Source organism: Mesoplodon bidens (assembly GCF_964165515.1).
Source record: "Mesoplodon bidens genome assembly, chromosome: 11".
Lineage (NCBI taxonomy): Eukaryota > Metazoa > Chordata > Mammalia > Artiodactyla > Ziphiidae > Mesoplodon > Mesoplodon bidens.
This window is the reverse complement of record NC_138167.1, coordinates 73818830-73845153: the sequence shown is the minus strand read 5'-3', so window position 1 is coordinate 73845153 and position 26324 is coordinate 73818830. Positions and strand designations below refer to the sequence as shown.

The 26324-nt window shown below is 47.4% G+C and overlaps 1 protein-coding gene across 1 annotated transcript in view; it reads right to left on the bottom strand.

Moving 5' to 3' along the window:
- Positions 1-612: 612 nt before the first annotated feature.
- The window catches only part of NUAK1 (NUAK family kinase 1), a 69920-nt gene continuing 44208 nt past the window's right edge, over positions 613-26324 (bottom strand). Inside the window, exons 3-7 of the mRNA XM_081247849.1 lie at positions 23163-23314; positions 20496-20561; positions 10170-10289; positions 8253-8385; positions 613-5193 (exon numbers count right to left, since the gene is read on the bottom strand). Of these exons, the coding sequence (XP_081103975.1) occupies positions 4040-5193; positions 8253-8385; positions 10170-10289; positions 20496-20561; positions 23163-23314 (1625 nt within the window). The 3' untranslated portion in view covers positions 613-4039. The remainder of the gene's footprint in view (positions 5194-8252; positions 8386-10169; positions 10290-20495; positions 20562-23162; positions 23315-26324) is intronic.

Below are 26324 nucleotides of genomic sequence, written 5' to 3'. Positions count from 1 at the left end.
TTCATCCCTCTTTCCAAGAGCTTCCTGAAGGTCTGTTCGCACAAAAAACAATGGCAAATGGGACTAAGGACAGCATTTTATTATAGGCAGAGCAGTGGCCTTCCCCATTAGGAAATACGGCCCAATGATTTGGACTCAGAGCAACCACATGATCGCTTTGTCTGCCTTTGGGATAGAGGGAGGCCGAGGCAGGGGGCAGGCAGAGGAAACTGACATGTGGGGAGCAAGTGTGGCTAAGGGTTAACCTTTGATGCCATCTCTAGTCCAGACTGTGGGAAAAGGGTCAACTTTTTGGAAACCAGAACTGAGAACATGTAAATTTGGAAGCTATGGGGTAAGCCAAGGTGGGTCATAAAATCAGGGAGGGGAAAGTGAGGCTACAGAAGGAGAAGACTGAAACTGGCATGCAAGGAGGAGCAGAAAAGAGGGCCTGGGTCCTACTTTTCCAGTTTCCGGTTGCAACTGCACGGCCAGCTACATTTCCTCTTCTGAGAACTTCGAAGAAATTCCCGTGCTTAAGCTAACAGGTGGGTTTCTGTTACTTATACCCATTCTGTCATTCTCTGAACTAAGAGAAAAACCACCAAATAAAGAAGCAAGGTCCCAGTTCGGTTCAGTTCATGGCAATTTATTTAATTTAAAAATAAAAACAGAAACAAAAACAAAAACAAAAAACAAATCAGTTTCCAATGAAAATACAAACACTTTGGGTGGTTATCCAGCTTTTTTTTTTTTTCCCCTGTAGGCTGTCCTGGGCTCAAACCAATCAAATGAATGAAAACCAATTTTGACTGGAGACATAAAGCATGTTGCACCGTTTAAATTACACCAATATATTATTATAATACCTTTGAAATGCCTTTCAGACCAATAAATAAAAAAAGACAAATTCAAATAAAAAAGTCAACTTTTTATTACCAAAAAAAAATAGAAATTAAATAAAAGTCACAACACGGATTTAAAAAAATGTGCAGTCAAGTTTCTCTCTTTTTTTTTTTTCTTCTAGGAATGATACCATGCCAGTAAATCCCTACAGAACATTTCCAGTTTGGCAATAAGCAGTCAGTCAGTCATTCACATTTGTACTCAAGACAGCAGGCGTGGCCAACACTCACCAGAGTCTCACCCTGAAAGATGCGCCTTGTCATCTGCAGAAGCAGCACCTTATAACAGGGATGGAAATTCAGAGAGTACTTGGCATTTTCATTTTGCCTGGGGTCTTGAAGCACTTCCTGAAAACTGATCATGCCTTGAAATTTACCTGTAAAAAGAAGTATAATTCTACTCCTTTGGCAGATGTGTAAACTAAGACACTGAAAGGCCCACAGAGGCAAGGAAAGGACCAGGAGAGCTGACCTTGAATCTCCTGCTTGGTCCACCAGGTCATCAAAGTGTCTCTCACTTGTAATTCCATGGAAATGAATCAAGCATAATTTCCTTGGCTGGGATTGGCTGGAAGGGATGATAGGACTTAATCAGGAAGCAAGGGAGCTGCTTTGAGGGCTTGTCCCTCTATTCCAAGTTTTTCCTTAAAAGGACAGAGTCAACATCACGTCTAGAATCAGAGGATGTTAGCAGAATGTCAGAACTAGGCAAGGCCTGAGAGACCAGCTAATCTACCCCTCCAGCCCTCACTGAAGGGAAAACTCAGCCCCGGAAATACTGCAGGTGCCTAAGGCCACCAGCACACCAGGATTCAACTCAGGGTCTCTTCCTCTGAGTGGAGGACTGTCTTTACCACAATCCACTGTCTGGGTCTATTGACAAAAGAGAACATACATGCGTTTTGGGGGCACGTAGAATGACTTTCCTTAATAGTGTCATTTTTACTTGAAGGTTGTAAGGATGGAAAATACCAAACAGACACAGTCACTTGGGCAAAAGGAAAACACACCAACCAGTAGGTAGGTGTTATACCTAAGTCACACTGACAGCTACCAACCAGGCTGGCTGCCATGCACGAGGGACCAGCAGTGTGGCAGTGCAGGCTGTCCAGAAAAGGTTGAGTAAAATGAGACAAGGAAGGAGCTTTAGAGATTGCAGAATGCCCTCCGCGCACCCACACGCCCCATACACAGTTTACTAGCTACAGAATTTTTTTCCCTTTGAACCTATCTTGGAGTTCAGGAAGGAGGTGGAATTGAATGAAGGGAAACCCAAAAAGCTTCCCATATTACACTACTCAGCTCAACCCGAAGGGATGCACAAGCCAAAACCCCAGAGCTGGTGACAAGGGGAGAAGTGGAGCCATCTCCGTGGGGAAAAGGGCAGTTTCATTCTAATCAATGTTCTTAGTACCTGAAGGTGAATTCCTTCTCATCTCCCCATGAACTATTATCTGTTGGTTTTCCCCAAAATACCCCCAAGACTAGTTCTCCTTAAAATGTCTAGGTGGCCTTCAGAAGTCAGCCATCCTGAAACAAGAGTTTCAATTAGCTGGGGCCAGTAGAACCTGAAGTTGTCCCAAACTCCCAAATAAGACCATTAATTCCAAACTCGGTATCTGAAGATGCCCCACTGTGGGCGTGACATCTGATCACCTGTAATCCGGGTGTCTAGAAGTTACACTATGTTAGCTATGTTACTTTTCAAGCTAAGTCCTGTCACACCTCTTTTCTGCCTCCTCCAGGACCATCTGGAGGACTTCTAGGGAAGTGTTCCCTCTCCTGTCTGCTTCCTCTCAACCCACTCTGCTCTTTAAGCATCTTATTCATCTGAGTGGCTGGAACGTTCCCCCTAAAGCCTAGGAGTTCTAGGCAGGTAGGACACAGAATACCTAGATTCGTAGGGGGAAACACCTTCTGCCTGACTTACCTTTCCTCATCCAAATATCCCACCTACACACTAGCTCCCTAGAAGCAAACTCGCCTACCTCTGAGGATTCTACGCTTAGTGGATGGGGAAACCGTTTGCTATGAGTAAACAAGGTAAATGGTTGAGCGAGTTACTCCTTTGGGGACTGTGGACGGTATCACATCCAATTCAAAACATTCACGCAGGTCAGAACCCACGAGGCAGCATTCCAGTTAATATTGAGACTTTAAAGAAATCGACAAGTTGTCCCCTTGCTGGTGTGGATCAACTTCCACTCATCTGCAAAAGATCACAGAGGGTTCCAAGCTCTGTTATACACCATAGTTTTGACCTCTGACACCACCTCTTTTTCCCTGTCTACCCTTGGAGGTTGTGCTGAAGAGCCAGGCAGACACCAGGAAAGAAGAGGCAGACAATAAAAAAGCCAAAAAATCACCATGGGCTTGACTCTAAGTCCTTAGCAGTGTTCAGAGCACTCTCTCTCTCTGACCAAGGCCCTGTCTTCCATTCAAGGTAGAGTAGCAAATTAACAAATGCCACACCAGTGACATGAGATAACATAGATCCCACGGGATCTACACTAGCACTCCCAGGGCTTAGCCAGGTCAAGGATGGCAACTACACGGCATGAGTGCTACTGCACCCCTTCCCATCCCCATGGCAGCCATTACTACTCAATCTCAGCACTCCTTCCCACTGTCTGGGCTACTCAAACCAGCACACCCAGCAGCCCCTATCCATCGATTACCGATTCAAGCTCAGATGAAATCTACATGCCCACCCCCTGCAGTCAGACCAAGCCTGCTAATGTGAGGAGAGAAGAAGCGAGCTCTGAGTTCACTCAGAGCAGATGGCCCCGGTCTGTCTTGCCCTCCTCCAGAAGCACGTGGACGACTTCTAGGGAAACGTTTCCTCTCCCATATGCTCCCTCCCCACCCCCTAAGTGCTGGCCAACACCACCTCCCCTGGACTCTAGGAGGTGCCATAAAGCAAATGCCAATGAGGATCCCACTTCTGACTGGCCGTTGGCAGGACTGGCCAAGAGCCCACTTCTCCCTCGTAAGCACTGGCTCAAGGCTGCAAATTTGGCCAAAGCGAGACCGCACAATCCTCTTTCAGTCTGTCGTCCCGGCCAGCAAAGAGGCAACCAGCTCTGTCCGCAGCCCAGTCACCGCTCCCACTCCTCCCTCGTACCCACCCCGACCCACCCCTGCACCCTGGGGAGCTAGTTGAGTTTGTTACAGATCTCCAGCGCTTTCTTGTAGACCTGAGTCACGTCGTCCATGTCCGTGAGGAGGGAGAAGCTGCTGTCTCCCAGCCGGTTCCGGTACCGCTTCAGGTACTGGGGCCGGGGCCGGTTCTGGAGCCCCTCAAAGTCCTGGATCTGGAGGAAGTTTTCGGCAGAGACGCAGCTGCGGATGCGCTGGCGGGCAGGGCGATTCTCCTGCAAGTCGAGCAAGTCGAAGGAGTCGCTGGACAGGACGCTGTCGTCGCTGATGACGCTGGAAGGCCGGCTGTAGCTCCGGGAGAGGCCCTCGCCAGAGATGCCGGGCTCCAGCAAGGATTCCAGTGTGGGCATTTCGGGGCTGGCCAGGGCCGGGTCCATGGTGCCCTCTGAGTACTTGCTGCTGTGTTTCAAGATGCCCTTCCTGTGGCAGGAGAGGCTGTGGGACGTCACCCTGGCCGGATCCGGGGGGCTCGGGGAGGGGATGCCGCCACCCAGCCCATCGTTACTGTCCAGCAGCTCCGAAGACTCGCTGCGTTCCGGGGACGAGTAGTAACCCGATTCTCTCTGCTGGGTCTTTTTCAAGATGCCTTTCTTGGGCATCGTGGCCGACTGTTTGGGGCTGAGTTTAGCTGGCACCTCCACCTCGGGGGCGCTTGGCAGGGGCACAGCAGTCCGGCACAAGTCCTGCTCCAGCTTGAAAGCGGGGGGTAAGGCAGGGCTGACGACGCCTTCGATGAAGCCGGTGCTGTGAGAGCGATGCTCGCTGTTGCTCCGCTTCTTCAGGATCCCTTTAGGCCGCTTGGAACTCACCTTGGACGGGCTCTCAGGCACCGAGTCCTGGCCGGACTGAGCAAAGTCATTCTCTTTCTTGGACTTCTTCAGCGACCGCTGCCGCTCCAGCATGCCCTCGGGGGCCCCGGGTTTGGCCAAGCCCTTAATTTTGGCTTCAGCCTCAGCCTGTAGCCCTGTGGAACGGTGGTGCCAGTCGATAATGCGGGCCAAGAGTGGGGACTCGGCGCTGTGCAGGGCATCGCAGTCGCAGACGCTGCTCTTGTAGCCCCAGTTCACCCACCAGTGGTTGGCAATGTCCTCGATGGTGGCCCGGCGGTCGGGGTTCACCATCAACATCCACCGAATGAGGCCTCGGGCATCTATGGGACAAGAAGCAGAAGGAACAATACATTTTACGGGAGTTTCGGGCTTTCCAAAGCTGACGCTCCGGGGGCGCAAAGGAGACACACTCATTTGAGGAAAAGTCCAAATGGAGCCCCGGTGCAGCCACACTATGGCGCAGGAAGCTGTAGCCTTCCAGACTGTACATCAGAAAGCATCATCAAGACTCAGAGCCACAGGCCAGTGGGCTATCACCGCCTGGCATGTTCCTCCATGCTACCGACGGAGTGTCAAACTGCTGACTGTCCATCCACTCAGATCTTTATAAAATGGGGAAGGCCAGGTAACCAGGAAAGAATGCAGACCCGACCCCAAGCGGGGCCCCACCATTCCTTTGGTGGATATCATTTTACTAAATGGGCAAACAGGTATAGATTACCATGGCTTCTAGTCCTCCAAAGTTAGGTTTATATAAACACACAGCGCTCAGGTCACCAGGAAAACGTGTCAGCGCAAAAAGGAAATTTAGGGCTGAGACGGCAAGGAAAAGGCTTCTCATCAGAGAGGGAGAGACAGAGGAGGATGGAGAGGTGTTCATACCTGGCACGCCTGGGCCTTGAGAGGGGGCCGTCCCCAAGGCTGGCCTGGCCCGGGCCTTGGCCGGGCTCTGAATCCCACACCCAGGGCTCACCTCCTGTCCCTCCCTGACATAAGCCACAGCCTACCAAGCTGTCAGATCAGAGAGCTGACCTCCATCTGCTGTCCCTTTAGGGCCTGTCTGAAAAACTCCATTTGTCAATTTCTGCTGCCAAAGAATTAGGGGAAAGCCCCAAAGGGATGTTGAGGAGGCCACAGGAACCAACAGACTCTCACAGCTTATAAATCGCCTTTTAAGATCAAACCGTGCTCCCCAAATGGGGGTTGAATTATATCCTGGGAAGGCGCCACCTCCCCTCAGCTACTTAATGTAGCTAATGAGTAGCTGGCCAGGACCTGGCAATGGAGCCAGGGGGTGAGCCGCAGCCCTGAAAAGTAACAGGGTGTTCATTCATTTGGTCAATGAATATTTTCTGAACCCCTGTAGTGTACCAGAAACGGTGTTGACACACAAGTTAGCTGGTCAGGCAAAAAGGCTGCCATAGAGTTCACCCTGAATTTTCTAAAAACAAACAAACAAACAAACAAAAACACACAGGTTAGCTTATTGAAAAAATGTATAGATATAGATATCTGCATATCTATACCTGTTTATACATATAAAATAGTCAGTGCTCATTATTCACGGATTCTGTATTTGTAAATTCGCCTACTCATTAAAATGTATTTGGAACCCCCAAATCAATACTCAAGGTGCTTTCCACGAAGTGGCAAAAAATGTGAACTGCCCCCCCCCGTGCACATGTATGTTCCCAGCTGAAGCAGAACCAGGTGACAAGGCACTCACTGCCTTCTTGTTTCTGCTCTCACGCCGTAAGCAAGTGTCCTTTTCACAATCCGTCTATTCATGCTTTTCACATATTTGCACTTTTTATTGGTGATTTCACTGTTTAAAATGGCCCCCAAGCATGGTGCTGAAGTGCTATCTGGGGATTCTAAGGGCAAGAAGGCAGTGATGTACCTTACGGAGAAAACATATGAGTCAGATAAGCCTCATTCAGGCGTGAGTTAAAGTGTTGTTGGCCGTAAGTTCGATGTTCATGAATCAACAATATATTTTAAATGAGCCGTCTTTAAACAGAAATATACATAAAACAAGGATATGGATTGATCAGTTGACAAAAACGTTGTGACCAGAGGCTCCCAGGAGTCGAGCCCTGTATTTCCCTGAGTAGTGCTTCAGTATTCACAAACTCAGCGTTCACAGCAATGTTATAGGACACAACTGCGGCAAATAATGAGAATAAACTGTGTGTGTGTTATATACACATGTAGGATGCGCGTACTGCAATATACGAAGTGTCTGTTAACCACATTCCAAATGCGGCCGCCTGTGCACACCCTTTCTGTACCCACACGGTGCTCTCCCATCAAGAGATGGAGCTTATGGCCTTGGTCGCTTTGACCAACAGAACGTGGCAGAAGTGACATCATCTGGCTTCCAAGCAGACGTTAAGAAGGCCTGGCAGCTGCTTCTTCCTCCATCTTCGAGCCCTGAGCTGCTGTGTAAGAAGTCCACGCTCCTTCCTAGAGAGAGAGGCCTGGGGAGGCAGCTCATGGGGAGAGAGCCCACACAGAGGGGCCTCGAGGTGTCCCCACAATCGGCCCCAACTCCAGCTACCATCTCACTGCATCTGTAGGAGAAACCCCAAGGCAGGCCAGAAAAGCTCTAACCAATCCAGGGAATCAAGAGATAACGGCTAGGGCTTCCCAGGTGGCGCAGTGGTTGAGAGTCCGCCTGCCGATGCAGGGGACACGGGTTCGTGCCCCGGTCCGGGAAGATCCCACATGCCGCGGAGTGGCTGGGCCCGTGAGCCGTGGCCGCTGAGCCTGCGCGTCCGGAGCCTGTGCTCCGCAACGGGAGAGGCCACAACAGTGAGAGGCCCACATACCGCAAAAAAAAAAAAAAAAAAAAAAAAAAAAAAAGAGATAACGGCTAATAGATGTTGTTTAAACTGCTGAGTTTGTTTGGGTGTGGGAGCGGGATGGGATAGACTTGTTCTGTGGCAACAGGTCATGAAACAGCACCCATGTGCCATACCCCCCGGCCAGGGCAAGGTGTGCAAAAGAGCAGCTGCCACCCTTAGAGTCTACTGAGGGGGTTTTATGTCTACGTGGACTGGAAGGGACTTCACGTAATACCTTTTCCAAAATGTGAATGTATAGTGGAGAAACAGAATCTAAGCAGGGTAAGGGCCTTGCCCAAGTTCACACAGCAAGCAAACAGGACTCCTAGCCTGCAGAGTAGAACAACTGTTCTGGAAATATCACAGCGGGAAGGTTTGGGGAAAGTGGCCTAATAAGCCAGCTCCGCCAGAAGGCAAAGATCTGGGGGGAAGAAAGAGGAAAAGCAGGAGTCTCCTTACAGACGCTGACATGAAAGCAGAAAGTGTGAGCTGGCCTCACGCGGCTGAGCCGCTGACCCTCCACAGGCACACACCTGAGGGCTGCGTGGGCTCCCGGTACTCTCCGCTGCTGATCTGCCGGATGAGGTTTTTGTGATCGAAACCATCGAAGGGCATTGTTCCATAAACGAGAGTGTAAAGCAACACGCCCAGGGCCCAGCTGTCCACCTGGAGCAGAGAGATGAGACATATAGGAGCTGGGAAGTAGATTCCCTTCCAAAGCATTAGCATCACAGACCACGAGCAGCCACCCTCAACGACCCCAGGAATGGAATTTAGCACCTGGCAGACAGGTTCCCACCACAGCCTGACACCTGATATGCAGTGCACCTGGGGCCTGTTTCAGAGCCTGACCTTTTCGTTGCAAACTGAGACCAACGGTCCCAACCCACAGAAGAAATTTCTTGAACAGATGATATTCTTTGATCCTCACTACCATTTTGTGAAACAGGTAGGGCCCCGGATTATTTTCAGCCCTATTTGGCAGATGAGAATACTGAGGCCCAAGGAAGTTAAATGGTTTCTCCAGAGGCCACTCCCCATCCCAGTGATGGAGGTAAGACTGGAACATGGGGTTCTTGACTCCTAATCCAGGAATCCTGCACCTTCTTCAAATGGATCAGGGGTTGCAGACTCAAATGCTTACAAGAGCCAGGCAGACAACAAACATGAACAAAGAAAGAGAGATGGTGGGGTACCACATGGAGTGTTGGTTTGAAGACAAACTGTAGAGGGCATTCACCCGTCTTACACAGGCAGCCTCCTCTGGCTAGTTGCTGTCACATAGTAATATAGACCCAGCACCGCTAGATCCTTTGGTTTTTCAAGAGAAGTCAGAAAACAGACTTTTATGTGAAATCTCCCATTTTTTAAAGGTTCAATTTTTTTTAGAAAGATGGCCAAATAAAGCACTCTTGCTGGCCAGATCACAGGCTGCCAGCTTGTAACCTCAGAAACGGATCATCGAGGATCAAAGCAGCATTCATTATCTGCGATAAATTTACAGTGTCAAGTTTCTGCAATGTTGTAAATTGGATCTTAGGCTCCTCCTTTACATTCTTGTTTTGGAAAGACTTTCTCCTTACTGCAAGGGATGGAGGCTCTTGGCATCCGTCTCTTTACCTTTTAGCCCTGCCCCAAACACTCTTAAACAGATAAATATTTGGAAGGAAACATTTCAACCCACTGAATGGCTGCTACTTAAAGTATCCTGAGTGGATGAATCTCTCTATAAATAGAACTATCTCTTTAAAAATGAGTTATCAGTCACAATTCACCCATTTTCAAAATGATATTTTCACATACCTGTGTCTTACAGTGGCCCTGAAAGCTTTAGGCACACAGAGAAGTGTATTTCTCATGAACCAGAAGATGCAATTAAAATGTATTTCCTTGATCAGAAATACATGCTGTCAAAAATACATGCAAAAAGGTTCACTGCAGAGTGAGGCTGTTTGCTTTCTGTTTTGCTTGTTTTATTATAATAGGGAAAAACTGAAAACAATCTGTCTAACACTAGGAAAGTGATTAAATAAATTACAGTATATTCATACAGTAAAACATTATGTCATCGTTAAAAACCATGTTTTTAGTAATAACAAATTCAGAAAAGTCACAATTTTAAGTTAGTAATAAAAGGCGAGATATACACATATATAGTGGCCTCAATTATTTGAAATACAAGATCTACACTGGAGAAAAAAGCCTAAGAAGAAGTCACATAAATATTAAGTGGTTATCTCTTGTGGGGAGATTGCAGGCAACTTTATTTTCTCTTTTAGGCTGTTCTGGATTTTTCTCCCAGGTGTGTATATTATGGCTTTTATAATCATATAAGGAAATGGTTTTTTGTTTGCTTGCTTTTATGTTTGTTTGGTTTTTTTAAGTATTCCTAGGTTCAGTTCTTTTCTCCCCTCCAGCCCCCCACCATACACACCAGGCAAGCTGCTCACCTCTGGCCCTCGGTAAGGCCTCCCGTTGACAATTTCGGGAGAGGCATAGAGTGGGCTCCCACAGAACGTTTGCAAGAACTTGTCCTTCTGGTACAGGTTGGAAAGCCCAAAGTCAGCAATCTACAAAAAGGAGCAAGACCCAGGGAGCCTGTTAGCATTACAGTCAGCGTCTGCATTGGCTCAGCTCACACCACACGGACCAAAGCAGCTGAGGCGCCCCTGCGTGGCTCTGCCAGCTGGGTCATCCTTTTCTCTGCAGCCCTGAGCTTTCATGAAAGGACCAGTTGGCACAACTGGGCCAGTGATTCCTGACTGCAGTCCCTGGAACCCACTGCATGCTCTGTTACTTAAAATCACTCCTTGCAAGGACTCTATTTTCACGTCAGTGTAGACTTGTCCTGAGAAATACCCACAGAATCACATGCTCGACATTTCTGATGAACACTAAAGTGTGTAACTATTAATCTGAGACCCATCCGTCTGTGGCCTACCTAAAATCTCACTGCCTTCATCCACAGTGGTGTACGTACCTACCTGTGCACTGGACATCACCACCTTTTTTAGACCTATGCACCAATCAGAACTGTATTTTGCCCACCTTGGGAACCTAGATGAAATGGACCCACAGCACCGGGCTCTGAGTCATCATATTGCAGCCCAAACTCTGCCACTAGCCATCTGTGTGACATGGAGCAGGTCCCTTAGCTACTCTGAGCCTCAGTTTACCACCAGAAAATGGAAACCCATGATCCCTATCCTCTTCTGGATCACAGAATTATTGTGAGAATGATTTTTTAAAAAAAGAATGAATCAAGGTGAATGAAAAAGTGCCTTGAATCTTGGCTGCAAGTTCCAGGCAAATGTTTTCCCTAACCTTGCTTCTCTTGTATTGCACACCCCTTGGAATCACTCCCTTCTCCTTTGGTTTCTTGAAGTGTTTTACTATCTTTTACGGCAGCGCTCTTCTGTGTGTGTGTGCGTGCACCTATTCATATATACATATAATGTATATATGTTACACGTATATACGTAGTATCACATATATATGTATAAAGCATATATTATACATGTACATATCACATATATCACATACATTCATATAATATATATTACATATGTACTTACATATGTATGTACATATGTATATACAAATATATATATTATATGTATATAAATTCACCTTGCCTACTAGGCTGAGTCCCCCGAGGCAGGTGGCAGGTTCCACATCTGCCCCTCATCTCTGTAACATCCACTGCTTAGCACCTGCCCTCACCCAAGAAACACCTGTCACCAGAATAGGCATTATATTTTGAAAAGCACAAGACAATTAGCAGGTAATACAAAATAATAATAGTAAACTTAGTTACCACTTACAGAACAACCTCCAATTATCAGGCATGGTTCTAAGCACCTTACACTCTCTATTCTAATCCTATCTAAAATCCCATTTACACAACCATGTGAATGTATTTCATGCCACTGACACGGTACATTTAAAAGTGGTTAAAATGGTAAATTTTATGTTATGGATATTCTATCATAATTTTTTTAAACCCACTTAACAGATGAGAAAACTGAGGTTTAGGGAAATTAGGTTATTCGTCTCAGGAGAGCTACCTAGCTACCGAGTGTCTCTAAAGGTTCAAACCACTGCCCAGCACTGCCCCTGGGTAATCTGCAAATCTCACCCAGTCTAAGCCAGCCTTCCACGCTGAGCCTCTGCGGACTTCTGCCCGTCCCCAAACTGATTTCCACTTGAAGCTTATAAATAGGATGAGTGATTCACACACAGCCCAGCTGAGGCTCTGTTTTGAAGGCAGAGCCCAGAAGAAGGCTACTTTGTAAAAGTCACTCCTGAATGAACGGAATGGCACTGAAAGCAGCTGGCGCACAACCGCCCTCAGAAAATGCAGTCTCGGGGCTCAGCTTGCACTTAATTGCCCTGAATTCCACTTTCTTATCAAGGCCCCTGACTGGCTTGCAGGAAGTTGGTTGGAAGCTTTATGAAGTGTGCCCTGTCAATCAGGACAGGAAGGGACCAGCTGCAGCCCTGGAACATCCCGAGAAGTCGGCTAAGGCAGGAACCGACACAGCACTGTGAATGCTGGCGGCATCTGGGGCACTGCGTGAGCTTCCAGACACAGGCACACACACACACACGTGAGAGGCACCCGCCACCACCACGTGCAAATCCCCACACACACACACCAGGAGTGCTCCGAGTCTGGGCATCCTTGCTTTCTTTGTAGCCCTTCTGAGAAGTGTGTTTATGTTACGGCCCACTCCCATCCTCACAGACTGATGTTTATCAGCCTCTCCCAGTTAAACTGTCATTGTTGCTGACATAAGATTAATAGAAATCTAGATTAGTCTATGTTCTTGGCACTTCAGTGGAAAAGAAATATTAATCAACACACACACACACACACACACACACACACACACACACACAGCTCTCCATCCTTGAGCCACTTAAACTTGGGCTGCAGCTCTAAGATTCCACGCCGTATGGAGCTTATATCAACTATAAGATGGGAAATGGCCACTGTATAAAACTTCTCAAAGCCTCAATTTCCCATCTGTAAAATGGAGGTAGGAATAGTATCCACCCCCACGGTGTCATAGTGAAAATTAAATGACATAAAGCATGTGCCAATTACTATTTTAAGCATTTTACAAAGTTGGAGCTCAAATACATGTCCCACCTTTAAATCCACCTGGGTAGCTTTATTAGCTTCATGATACTCAAAACAATACTGGTTTTCCATTGGAGGTAATTATGTAAGGTTTCTTTTTCAAATGCACATGATTTCTTAAGTGAATTGCACTAAATAAAAGTATTAAAGTGAAATAGCAAAGAAGATACTAGGAAAAGGCAAAATCCATGAAGAGAACAAAAGAAAAGACATTTGGGAAATTTGGGAAATAATGATTTTAAACATAATAAAACAAAAAGGAATCCCAGAAATGGTTCCAACCTGGAAGAGTCGTAAGCGGTGAACTAATCCTGCCCCTCGCTCTGTAAGTGAAGCAACTGAAGGTTAGAGGACTTAAGAAGCTCCGCTGAAGGTCACAGACAGAACAGCTACGTGAACATTGGATTCTGTACGATTCTCTGTAACAGAACATCAATTGTGTATCGAGGGTGACTCCACCAACGAGGCAGCCAGCTTTGCTTTCAAAGTTGTATTTTGCCGACACACTGGTAACCTTTGGAGAAAGGTAGCCACTTTGCTGGTGATGGGCTGTTGCCCTGCCCCGTTCAGAACCACCCTCTGTCCTCACACTGGGCTATTCAGTTCAGCCTGGACCCTGAAAAGGATATCAACACTCATGTCCTTAATTTCTGGAGTTTTTGTTGTTTTCATACCTTTCTAGAGGTGTGCCCTGCTGGATGAAAATCAGAGTTATACAAAGTGGGAAGTGATTATTCACATTTCAAAAGAATTAACCTCACTACAACATGGATGAACTTTGAAGACATTATGCTAAGCGAAATCAACCAGACACAAACAGATAAATAGTATATAATTCCACTTATGTGAGGTACTTAGTGGAGTCAAGTTCATCAAGACAGAAGGTAGAAGGGTGGTTGCCAGGGGCTGGGGGAGGGGGGAACGGGGAGTTAGTGGTGAATGGGCACAGAGTTTCTGGTTGGGAAGATGCAGAAGTTCTGGAGATTCATGGTGGCGATGGTTGCACAACAATGTGAATGTACTTAATGCCACTGGACCAAAAACCTAAAAATGGTAAGCTTCACGTTACATATATTTTACCACCATTTTTTTTAAAAGGGGATTAACCTCGGATCACTGTGAATCATCCCTGCGAGCTCACCCAGCGAAAAAGGAAGGATCAGCTTGCTGATGATTAACCACTGGGAAAGGATGCTGATGCTGATGATAAAAGCAACGGTCTGACAGTCATTTGCAGTGTCTGAGAGGAAGTGCACTGGACAGATCAGAGGTTGTGGAGCCAGAAGCACCTGGGGCTAACCTTGGACTTGGCACTGTTAGATCATGGGTGGGAACCGCCACCAATTTCCTCATCGGCAAAATGGGAATAATAATAGAACCCACCTCTCAAGCTGTTCTGAGGATTGAAGACATGCACGTAAAGCCCCTGGAAGAGTCCTGGTACTGGCTGACTCTATAAACTACAGCCATTAGGGTAATGATGGTGGTTTGGTCTACTTAACAATTGTTTGCTCAGAGCCAGTCCCTATCAAAGAGCCAAGAGAAATGACTATCATTCATTTCCGAAATAAGCATGTCCAGCATGAGAGGCTGCACTGTACGACAGGAGAAGTAAGGGATGCTGGGTTTGAGTTCAAATCCTGGCCTCGCCTTCTACCAGCTGGACCAGCAGCATCAGCACCAGCTGGGAGCCCCACCCCAGTCCTACTGAGTCAGCATCTGCATTGTCACATGGTCCCCAGGGGATATGCTGCACGTCAGTCACTCTGAACCTGTGTTCCTTCAACTGTAAAATGGGGGGGGGTGATGATTATAACGTAACCTACCTCACAGGGCGGATACGAAATCAAATGAATTGATACATGGAAAGTGCCTTAAACCACGCCTTACACATAGTAGGCCTTCGGTCAATGTTAGCGATCACTACTTTTGCTTGAGTCTCAGTTTCCTTTGTTGGAAAAGGGAATTGCAATAGCCTCGACCACACGGTGTTGTGAAAAGCAAAATCAGATTAAATGAGATAATAATAATAACAGCAGCATTGCTACATGCCAGTCGTTGTTCTGTGAGCGCTACGTATATTAAATCCTCACACCAACCCAATGAGCAGGGTTCCACTGGTATCTCCATTTTGCAGATGAGGAAGCTGAGGCCCAGGGCAGGAAAGCGGCTGGCCTGAGATGTGGGTGAAGAGCTGCACTGGCTGTAAAGCTCCACATAAAGGGGAGTTATTGCTCTCGGGTGGCTGAGGAGGAAACGGGCTTTCTGTGTCACTCTCCAGAAAGATACACTCCATAGCTCTGTCGGGCCCTGGAGTTCATTGCTGTGGCTTTCCCGTGACAGCCTCACTCGGGTTGTCAGGAAGTGAAGGTACGGAGTGAAATGGTGAGCAAAAGTGAGTGGGGTCAGCTTGCATCGTCAGATCTAAGGTCACACCTCCTCTCGAGAGAGATGGGAAGTAACGGATCCCAAGCCATCTGGGGAAGCTCTTCACTGAGGTACCTCCAAGAAGCAGCCTCTCAGGGGATGCGAACATGCAACCACCCAGCTCATTCGACCCTGGCAGCCCCGCATGGCTACTCTGGCCACGATGACTCAGGCAACCTGGCCGTGGCCACCATCAGCACTTGGAGAGTCTCCCCCAGGGACAGCTGTCTGCAGGCTGCCTATATACAAGGTAAGGCCAGCTGAAGCAAGGATGAAAAAAGTGGCCTCCCCTTGTGAGTGTGAGGATGCTCTGTTGGATTTAGGGCAAATCTGGGTGGGTGTAGTAGAGAATTTATCAGGTGCCTGGTCTTTGGAGTCAAATAACCTTAGGTTTGTAGCCAACCCCATTGCTTATTAGCTGCAGGAGCTTCCTCATCTGTAAAATGGGGGTAATCAGACCCACCCCAGTGGAGACATTCTGAGAACCAAATGAAATAAGGCGTGTGGAAGGTCTGCCACAGGGTTCTGGCTTCTAGCCGGGGCTCCAAAAAGGTTACTTTCCTTGTCTAGCCTCCGTGCCCTGCCCTGCTCCCGTGCTTGCTGCTCCTTCCCCTTGGAAGGCCATCCTCACATTCCTTTCTATCAAACTCCTAGCCATCCTTCAAAACCCAGTTCAATTGCCACTGCCTCGGCAAAGGCTTTCTGATCTGCCCATAGTTCAGACCCACCACTTCCTCCTCAGCACTTCCACAACAGATTACAAAGGGACTATGAGGCACACAGCAGAGTCACCTGGGCCTAAGAGATGAGGAACAGGGAAGGCTTCCTGGAAGAAGAGGCCTTCAAGCTGAAACCCTAAGGAGGGGTAGGCAAAGAGCAGTGGGAAGAGCATTCCAGGCAGAGGCAACTGTGTGTGCAAAGGCCAAAAAGTCTGATGGATTTGAGGAGCTGTGCCCTAGGCAAGGGACCTTCTCTGACTGCCCCCCACCCCCCGTCCCCTAGCTAAAATAACACCTGTCATTCCCCATCCTCATCCTGCATGGATTTTCATCACCACCAGAGAATCACACTACATTATTTGTTTATTGCTTGTGTCCCCAACTGGAATTCTAAGTCCATTAGGACAGGTACCTTACCTTCCTCCTTCACCTCTGTACCCTTCTCATGCCTCATTATTACTGCTGGTTTAACAACAGCTAGATTCTGAGCTCCAAGAAGACAAGGACCTGGCCATCTGGTTCACTATTAAATTCCCAGCATCCAGCACCATGCCAGGTATACCGTAGGAACTTAGTAAATATTTGTGGTCAAATAAATAGTGCTCACGGGAGGTATTCAATTTGCTGAATGGATAAGTGCAGGAATGGAAGAGTGCATGCAGGCATTCATGGATAAGTATGTATACACACACATACACATAAGTGGACACATGAACAAACAAATGAATGAATTCATTAATGCATGAATGCAGCATCCTCACATTCATATAATCAAAGCCCAGAGGCCCGTACCCCGAGCTGACCTTCTTGGTCTTGTTAAGCCTCGGGGTTTCCATCTTGACTTAGCCCTGGCCATTCAAAGCTGCTCTTCTTATCCACAGCAGCAGGCACTTCCATTGTCATCAGGGGCAACGGGCCATTTCCCCTATGTCCCTCTACTCTGAGCCCTGGGAGCTCACCAAATTCCCAGCCCTCTTTGTGGAGGTCTGCTGACCCTGGTGCCTGGCCCTCTTCTCATTGTCAGGCACTTTTACAGGAGCTGTCTATGGGAATTGTCAGCATTCCATTCTCCCAGAGAGTGGGATGTGAATCTGGCCCATTTTTATTAATTGCAAATTAATGCTGCGCTGGGTGTCTATTTTGGTAGACATGCTTCTCCGCAAAGTACGGAATGCAACCCAAAGAAGCACATCGCTCTCATTCTTTCTGCCGACCGACTGTGTGAATATTTTTAGAAGCCACACCCTTGCGCAGTGGCCAGAAAAATAATTCCCAGTGCCAGATGTGCTCTTTGCAAATCAACATCAGGCAGGGAAGGGGAGAGGAACAAGAGCCATGGCTCACACCAAAACTGCAGTGACAAGTTTCAACCAGTAGCATTTTTATAGGCTTTCTGGGCAAAAGCCCTCCACCCTCGAAATACGCAACATGGACCCACATTTTGAGAAGCACCTCACTGCTCATACTGTGCTGGTTGGTAACCGACCTTCAGGGTCAGTGGTCCCCCGGTGCAGACACTGATGACATGGACCCTCTTGAGCATGGAGGCCAGCTTGTGGCCATGTGTCTGCCTGCCTTTGCTACGAGTGCCCTTTCTAAATATGTTTCCAGCGAAATGCTGAGTCAGGAAGAGTTGAGCATATGCAGCCGGAAGACAGATCAACAGCAGCTGAAACACATTTTCAAAAACCTTGGAAGTGGGTGTGAGATGATATAAAGAGAATCTGCCTGGAAGTCAAACATGTGAGTTCTAATCCTGGCTGTCATCCCTTCACTCCGAAATCGAACAGCTTAGAGTACCAACTTACTGCATGTGACAAGCATTGTGCCGCATTCCAAGGAAACAAAGACACAATGACATACTGATTCATTGTGTACGACCTTGGGCAGGCACATTGCTTAGACTTTCTGGGCCATAATCATTCAAACAAGGGGTTGGAAAATGACCCTCAAGCTTCTTTCAAGCTCTAGGATTCTCAGATCCTCGTAGGATTCCTTCAGAGAAAGGGGAGGTTTGGGGCGGGTGTGTGTGTGTGTGTGTGTGTGTGTGTTTTACCTTGGTAAACGCCAGGAGTAGACACTTAAGGATTAAGAATCCTATGGAAAAAGGACCAAAACCTTACTTTTTATAATGTTCTACGTATCTGTTATTTCCCCACCTAATGGTTAGGGACCCTGGGATGAAGGACTTGGTCCTGGGAGCTGGGAGGCCCCCATCACTGCCCTTTTGCTTTATGCAAATGAGCCGTTCTCCCAGGCTCCTGCCCATTGTTCCCCACACAATTGCTTTCAGAATGGTGACCATTCTTCTCCTCCATCGGGGAATTCTATGACTCCGTAGGAAGCTATGTGCCTTATCACTTCTGGGACTACATCATGGGACCATGAGGTCAAGCTGTAGCACAGAACCCGATCCCCAAGCGAGAGGCTCACATTCCAGGCCTTGTAAAGACCACATTTCATTTTGAGAGTTCGGGGGCAGGTGGCAGGAAGACTCTGTAGAGAAAGTTACCAGGGTGGATGATACAAAAACCCTTAGAATGTGCCCCTCAGACCGGAACCCAATTCTCTAGCCGTGGCCTGACCACCACACCCCAGCACCTTCAGAGAGCTCACTTCCTGTTCAATTCCCTCCCCAACAGCCAGCCTTGTCAGCTGGGGCCTTGGATATTAATAGGTAAGTGCTAAGTGCTTTGACGACATATTGTCTAGAATCCTCACGTTTGTCACTGACTGTCCAGGACTGGGCACAGGGCCTGACACAGTAACGACTCAGCAAATACTCATTTAGAAATGAGCAGATAAACAACAATCCCCAAAGAAAGGGGCTGGCATCCTTACTAGAGAGATGAGGAAACTGAGGCTTAGATATGTGAATAATTAATCTGAAACACTGCCGTTAGTAAGGGGCAGGGTTGCACTTCAAACGCAGGCCATGCAACTCCAAAGCCACTGCTCTTAACCTCGACTCACTGCACAGTGCTCAGATAAAGCTAAAGGCAGAGCATCTTGTTCAGTCCTCAAAACAAGCCCGTGGGCATTACCCTCTCCCCATTTTATGGCTGAGGAAACAGGGTTAAGTGGCTCTCCCAATGTCAAACAGCTAGTAAACCACACAGGATGGAATTTTCTAACTCTGCAGCCACTGCTCCTTCTGGAATAATCCAACCACTTTGCCAGAAACAGAGAGACCCTGAGATTTCACTTCCTGTTCCTAGAAAGACTAATTTGACCGACTGTTTCCTCCTTACTCTGTGGGCTACAGAGAAGTATGTGATCACGGTCAACCACTCACAAAAAACAAGAGGTCACCCGGACGCGGCTTCCAGGGGCCTCTCAAAGGACAATGGTGACTAATGGTTGCCACCATGATCTGCAACCAGAATCCAAACACCAAAGCAACTCCAACCGTCCCAGCAAGGAAACAGCCTCCCTGTGATGCACTCCCTCAATGGAGAGCAACAACAACAACAAAAGGGGATGATGCAAGGTCACTCCCATGCTTGGTCCAGGGACCAGGGATGAGGCACTAACGTCACCAGCGGCCAATGAGAGGGACCCCTGGTGCTGGGAGTACTAAGGCCATTTCATAATGAAACCCATGCGGCAAGCTCCAGTTTATTTTCAAACCGTATTTGCTTACTTTGCAGCCGTGATCAAAAGGCCATTCGGAGTGCTCTGAGGGAGGCCCTTGAACCCTGTCGGCCAGGAGAGCTTTCTCTAGCTCCGTCAGCAGCCCGCATTAATACTCCCCGTGAGAGTCAACCCCATCACTTGCTGGCATGTTCTTTCCCAAAAGCCACCACCGCCACCATTTCAGGCGGCTTCCCAGTTCCACAGCTGGGGGTGGGGGGTGGGGAGGAGTTGGAAGGGAGAAGTAGGAGACAGGGGGTGGAAGTGACAGAGAAGTGGAAGGGACAGATAAATAAATTGCAGGCCTGCGGGCAAATTCCAGCAGAATGGTTCAAACTTGGGCTCAGTGGGTCAGAGAGACATGGGTTCAAACCCCAACTCCACTACCTACCACTGTGTTATCTCAGGAAAGTTACTTAACGTCTCTGTGCCTCAGTTTCCCTATCTGTGAAATGATGTAAATAACAGTATCTATCTCATGATGGCCGTGAAGATTGAATTTAAGTGATATATTGGGCAAAGATGCTATGAGATACAAATGCACTAGGTTATTGTTGTAAGTATTTTGATGGTGCTAATTACAGACTATGAGCTTCCCGAGGACAGGGACTGTATTCTAGTCGACTTTTAGGACAACGTCTGGCATGTGGTTGGAGATCGATAAATGCCTGTTGAATGAATTCAACCACTGGAACTGAACTGAGGGCTCAAACCCAGTGATTCTCCCCACCCGCCTGCCGGGAAGGAAGTGGCTGCCTTAGTCGTAGGCTGCAGCTTGGAGCAGAGTTTAAGGCTTCAACCAGCTGTAATCCCCAGGTCTGGCGTATCAATCAATGAGGCAAGAGCTTTACCTTAATATTACAGTTGTCATCGAGCAGTATATTTTCCAGCTTCAAGTCCCGGTGGACCACACCATTCTGAAATGAGAAGACAGGCAGGGAATTGAATGGGAGCAGCTGGGATGAGAGAGAACGTGGGAGAGGGGGAGGAAAGAGGAGAGGGAGCAAAGGGAAATCTTTGACAGATTAAAGAAATGCGCCAGCGCTGGTGGTCTTCACCCCCACCCCCGTCCTTCAGGGCCTCTCTCACTGTCATGAAGCTCCCTGCCAGCGACCAGCACAGCACCAGCGACAGGAGAGCATTAGTCACTTGCTGTGTGGTTAAGGGAAAAATGACAGGAATCCATTCTCCCCCAGAGCCTGTAAAACAGCGGGGGGATTCTTTGTCGGAATGTAATTCCACTGTGTGAAAGCCATATAGTCCCAGGCAGTGGCAAACATTGTCTGTCTGTGATGTGATTCCCAGGGAAGCAGCAGATTTCTCTGCTGGGGACTCAGAATGTGGGGCTCACAGACCTTGCTTGGTCTGTCTGTCTACCTGTCTCCCCAGTGCCTGGCTCAATCTGTTCTGACCCAGGAAACCATGCAGATCTGTCCTGAGGATAACAGATACATTCCCAAGGGTTATTTCCTAAGCAGCTGGGAGGGAAGGTTCCTCTCTGCTGGGCAGGACTCAGTGTGGAGTGAAGGGTGAAGGTGGGAGAGGCCACTGAGACCAAAGCCAGCCGGCGCCATACGGTGGGACCTTTCCATTCAAGCAAATGCTGGCAAAGCTGGCAGATGAGCCCAGTGATAAGCAGACAGCCAGCTGAATGGTGAAAAGAAGTCCTTACCCAATAGGCTGTTGGTCTATACAGCAGTAACAACTGTCTTGCTCAATTCTTTTTAAACCCAGTGATCTTTTAAGGGGATGGGTGAGCAGGGGAAGAGGAACTGAAAGAACCAGCTACTGGAGCTGGGAGGACGTTTTTAACATCATTCAGCATAAAGGACCTTGGCAATTGAAGCTGCCCTTTCAAGAAAACCAACTGGTTAGGAATTCTTTGTCTTCCATTCAGGATTTCTTTAGTTCAGAATCTCCATGTTCACAGCTGGTACTTTAGTGCTTATTTTCCTTTCTACTTGACAGTTCCTAGTATCTCTAAAAACACTGACTGGAGAGGTGAAAACATGTATTTCTACCACTCTTTCTAACCCAAACCTTCAGGGATTCAGAAATGCACAAACCAGGGCTCCTGGAGGAAAGATAAGGAATGCAAGGTAGCTGATTTTGTTTAATTGTAAATATTGGGAGTAGTTTGGTTTACACTGTTGCATTCCCAGTTTTCATAAGATGGAATGAGCCTACTAAAGCCCCATTCATACAAAATCCAAGTTTCGCACACTTCAAATAATGAAAACAGGATCTGTGGTGCTTTATGATGACGCCTGATGATAAAATACAAAACACTGTACGATCTGAATCATCAGTGCCTTTTGAGTCAGCAGAGAGAAGTTAAGTAATGTCCACATGGGTTAAGGGTTTTAGATTGTAAGTAATTAGAAGATGATCATTCCAGAGTCGTTCTCAATTAACCAGAATATTTAACAAACCAGAAGGCCCCGTGTTGCAATCATTCAAATGAAGAAGCTGACTCTATTTTGGATGGCATGTGGGATTCAAGTCACTACTGTCCTCAAAGTGAAGGACTGTTCCAGGTGTGGCAGTTCTGGGGCAAAGTACGAATGGGATGGAAATCAGGACTAAAATGATAAATAATAATTGGTTGAAGTATGGCTTGGAACTATCTGAGTACTTCATTCCCTTCTCCAGAGACCAAGGGTAGCTAAACTGGCTGGATTAAGAGCACATCCCATTAGTTGTGTTGCAATAAAATTGTACATGTGGGTATGTAACCTCTGTGGATATAACTTATGCGAGAAAAAGAAACCAGGGCATAGAAAGGTTCAGAACCTATGGCCCGCTAATTGCACTTCTGGAATTTCTCTTAAGTAAATTATTCAAATGAGAGAAAAAAGGTTAATGTATAAAGATGTCAATCGTTATTTCTAATAACCAGAAATTAGAACCAGCCTAAGTGTCCAACAATCACAATAATTCCAGAGACTTTTTAGTAACATAGGAAAATGTTTAGATTAAAATCCTAAGTGAAAAAGCAAGACAGAAATGTAAAAATACATGCAATGTGTACCACATTGATTGCATGTGGATTGCAACCTGGAAGGGAGAAAGGTCACTGGTGTAAAACTGGCAAAATCCGAGTAAAATCTGGAGTTTTGTTAATAGCAATAAATGAATGTGGGTGTCTCCATTTTAGCAAGTGTACTACAGTCCTGTAAGACGTTAGCATTAGGGTAAACTGAGTGAGAGGTACATGGGAACTCTCTGTACTATCTCGGAAACTCTGCTGTAAATCTAAAATGATTCAAAATTAAAAATTTAAATGAAAAATAAATGTGAGGAGTAGGGGAAAGAAGATTGGAAAACAACAAACAAAAATGTCAATAGTGGGTTATCCCTGGATTCTGGGATTCTGGGTGATGGTGATTTTCTTCTTTCTGGTTTATGAATTCTCCATACATACTACTATGAACAGATGTCACTTTCATAATACGAACAGAATCACGTGGTGCCATGAAAACCGTCTGTGACCAAAGTTGTGGTGGGGCCGGCCGTACCTTGTGACAATAGTGCACGGCGGAGACGATCTGCCGGAAGAAGTGCCTGGTCTCCCTCTCGCTAAGGCGCCGCCGCTCGCTGATGTAGTCGTACAGCTCCCCTTTGCTGGCGTACTCCATGATGATCACAATCTTATCTTTGTTCTCGAACACTGCAGGGGGAATGGCGATACACAAACACCCTGTTTAACTGACAAGCTCACTAATGACTACAGACGGTGCGAGAGGGGACAACAGAGATGTCGCTGGACAAACAAATCAGTCCACAGCGTCACGAGGAGATGGGCAAGTTTCCCAGCCAGGTGGACAATGACATCATCGCTGCTGTTACTGGACTTGCATCTGTAATATTACGGGGAATGTGCCTCTCTCTTCTGAGGACCCCACTACTCCCTTTACCAGGTTCATTTCTCACAAGACCCTCCCACCAGAACTGCCTCCCTGTAGATGGGGAACAACAAGCACGACTACCATTTATTAACCATTTGATAGGGACCAGCTACCCAGACCCCAACACGGGTGGCGAAACTTGTCGTCTCTTTGCTCAAAACCTTCCAGACTTTCCATCTCACTCAAAATAAAACCCAAAGTTCCAAATGTGGCCACCAGGTCCTACATGTCCTATGGACCCCTTTAGCCCTATTACATATCTAGTCTGTGCATTTATTCTGTCTACCTCACTAGAATCTAAATGAGGGTTGGTTTATTTCATTCACTGATGTATCCCCAGCACTCAATGCCTTTTGGCAAAGGGGCTCAATTAATATTTATTAAATGAGGGAATTCAAAACTTCATAAATGCATTCTGGACCATTATACTAAATAACTGCATGGCACTAAATGCTTCTCTCTCCCCAAACCTGATATTCTCTAGCAGTAATGCTCAAACTCTGCTCGACTGAGTCCTAGGAGTTCCAGGCAGATGCCCATGGGGGAAGGTCAGGGGAGATCATGAAGGACAGGCTCTAGGTCCTCAGCTCCACCTCGGCCAAAGCCACTCCACTGCTATCTGCTTTATAGTTGGGGCTTTCACATAAGACGTCCTTTGAGCAAAGACAAAATAATAATTGTGTTGAAATCCATCCTTCCAAGGGATGTGGTATAAAAACATTGGTAGGGTACCCAAGACCCTCCTTCCCTGAAGGACCCCTGCCTACCTCCCTCCATCTTGTCGGCTTCTTCCACTGCCTGTCAGGCCCCCTATGCCCACCCATGCCAGACTGTTCACTGTTTCTCCCAATCACACACAAACACACTGCTGTTTCCCACCTCCGTGCTCTGCCCTCTGCCTTTACTCCCACCTGTCTCACCTGCCAGGGACACTCGAACTCATCAGTCAAGGATGAACTCAAATCCAATGCCCATGTTGCCTCCCTTTTACCTCTCATAATGGATACTTGCAACACAGCACTTTCGAACTGTGTGGATATATTTGCGGATTTACATATTTATTTCCTCTGCCGGGACTGTGAGCCTGGACTTGGAGAGATAAGAACTGTAGTTTTGGAATCAGACACTCCTAAGTGGATTCCTAGACCTCCCTCTTACTTGCTGTGTGACTCTGGGGGAGTTGCTTACCCTCTCTGTGCCTCACACTTTAGTCAATGGTAAAATGTGAATAATATCGGTAAGTACTTCCTAGAATTGTTGGGAGGGTTTATTGATATCAGGTATGTTAAATGCTTACAACAAGGCTTGTACTTAGGGCATACACTCAATAATGTTACTTATTGTTGTTGGTATCACTACGATGGGACCCCAGGGCTTAGCACTGAGCCAGACACACTCGATGAACTGGAACGTGCTCCCAGCCTGGGTCCCCTGTCCTCCCAGACCTTGTCACTGGCTGCTAGAAGCTCAGGCTCCTCCAGTTCCTTTTTGGCTCCTTCAAGTCCAGCCAAACCTCTCTGATAAAACGAAGGGAGGAGGAGGAGGGCAGGGAGGAGGAGGAAAGGGAACAGCAGATCAACATTGGCTGCTCCTGCATCTGCTGGCCTCGGTGTGCCCTGCAGCTTTGGCTCTTGCCAGGGATTTCAGCCTGTGGTGCGCTTTTCATTAACAATAAACTTTGGAAACTGGAAAAGCTGCCTCAAGATGCGTGGCTCAGCCTCTAAAAATGATAGAGTGATAGGCCCTGGAGAGGGCAGTGGGTTTTCTAATTTTAAAAACCAGTGGGGGCAGGGAGGAGGAGGAAGAGGGAAATAAACAAGGAGCCTCACACCCCCAAAGTCTGATGCATCCTTGAAGGAGGTCAAAGCCACTGGCCTCTTCAGTGACCATCAGAAGGTGCGGGTCACTGGCTGCACTCAGACAAAGGGACTGTTTCAGTGACCAGATGTATCCCTTTCCAACCGGCTAACTTGGTATCAAGGAGATGTAAACACAATTCAGTTCGACACAGTTCAATATGTCAAATGTTTTACTAAACAGCCTCCATCAGTAAGTCCTTCTGGTCCTACCTCTAAAATAGAGCCTGATCCTGTCCACCTGTCTCACGTCCCCGGCCACCCCCTTCTGAATGATCTCCCCTCTGTTCACTCTTGCCTCTTTGCTGACTGCATTTGGAGAGGGGTGCTGGGGAACAGTTCCCAATGCATGTTTCATGGAACACTAGTCCCACAAGACATTCTGGAGGAAAAGAAGGTAAAACATAGGTAAAATATTTGGAAAATGCTAATATTTGGTCACCCCTTGGAGAACCTAGTTTCTTTAACACTGAGTTTTGCAGGGCGATTTGGCCACTGCACTGAACTAACTGGGAGCCAGTTTGGGAAACAATGGATGAACGAGGCGATAACCTCACTGTTGCCGGTAGAGCTGGTGGGCAGCCGGGCAAGAGAACTGTCCACAGGGCCAGGCCTGGCTCTGAGATCCCACTCCCAGTCCTCCAGCAGGAAGCAGCTGGAGTCAGCGTCAAGGCCCTGATTGCAGCCCTGGATTAGCTAAATGCAAACAACATTTCTCGACTTGGGGCATCAGTGATTCATCCAGGAGGCCATGAGGTATTACACATGAAGCTTCCTGAGCCCTTCCTAATAACAGCAGCACTTACTGAAAGCCTACTATGTGCAGGCACTGTACCCATGGCATTCTGCACAAATTATTTCATATGGCTTTGGTCCTATGAGTATCTCTGTTCTACAGATGAGAAAGCCCGGGTAC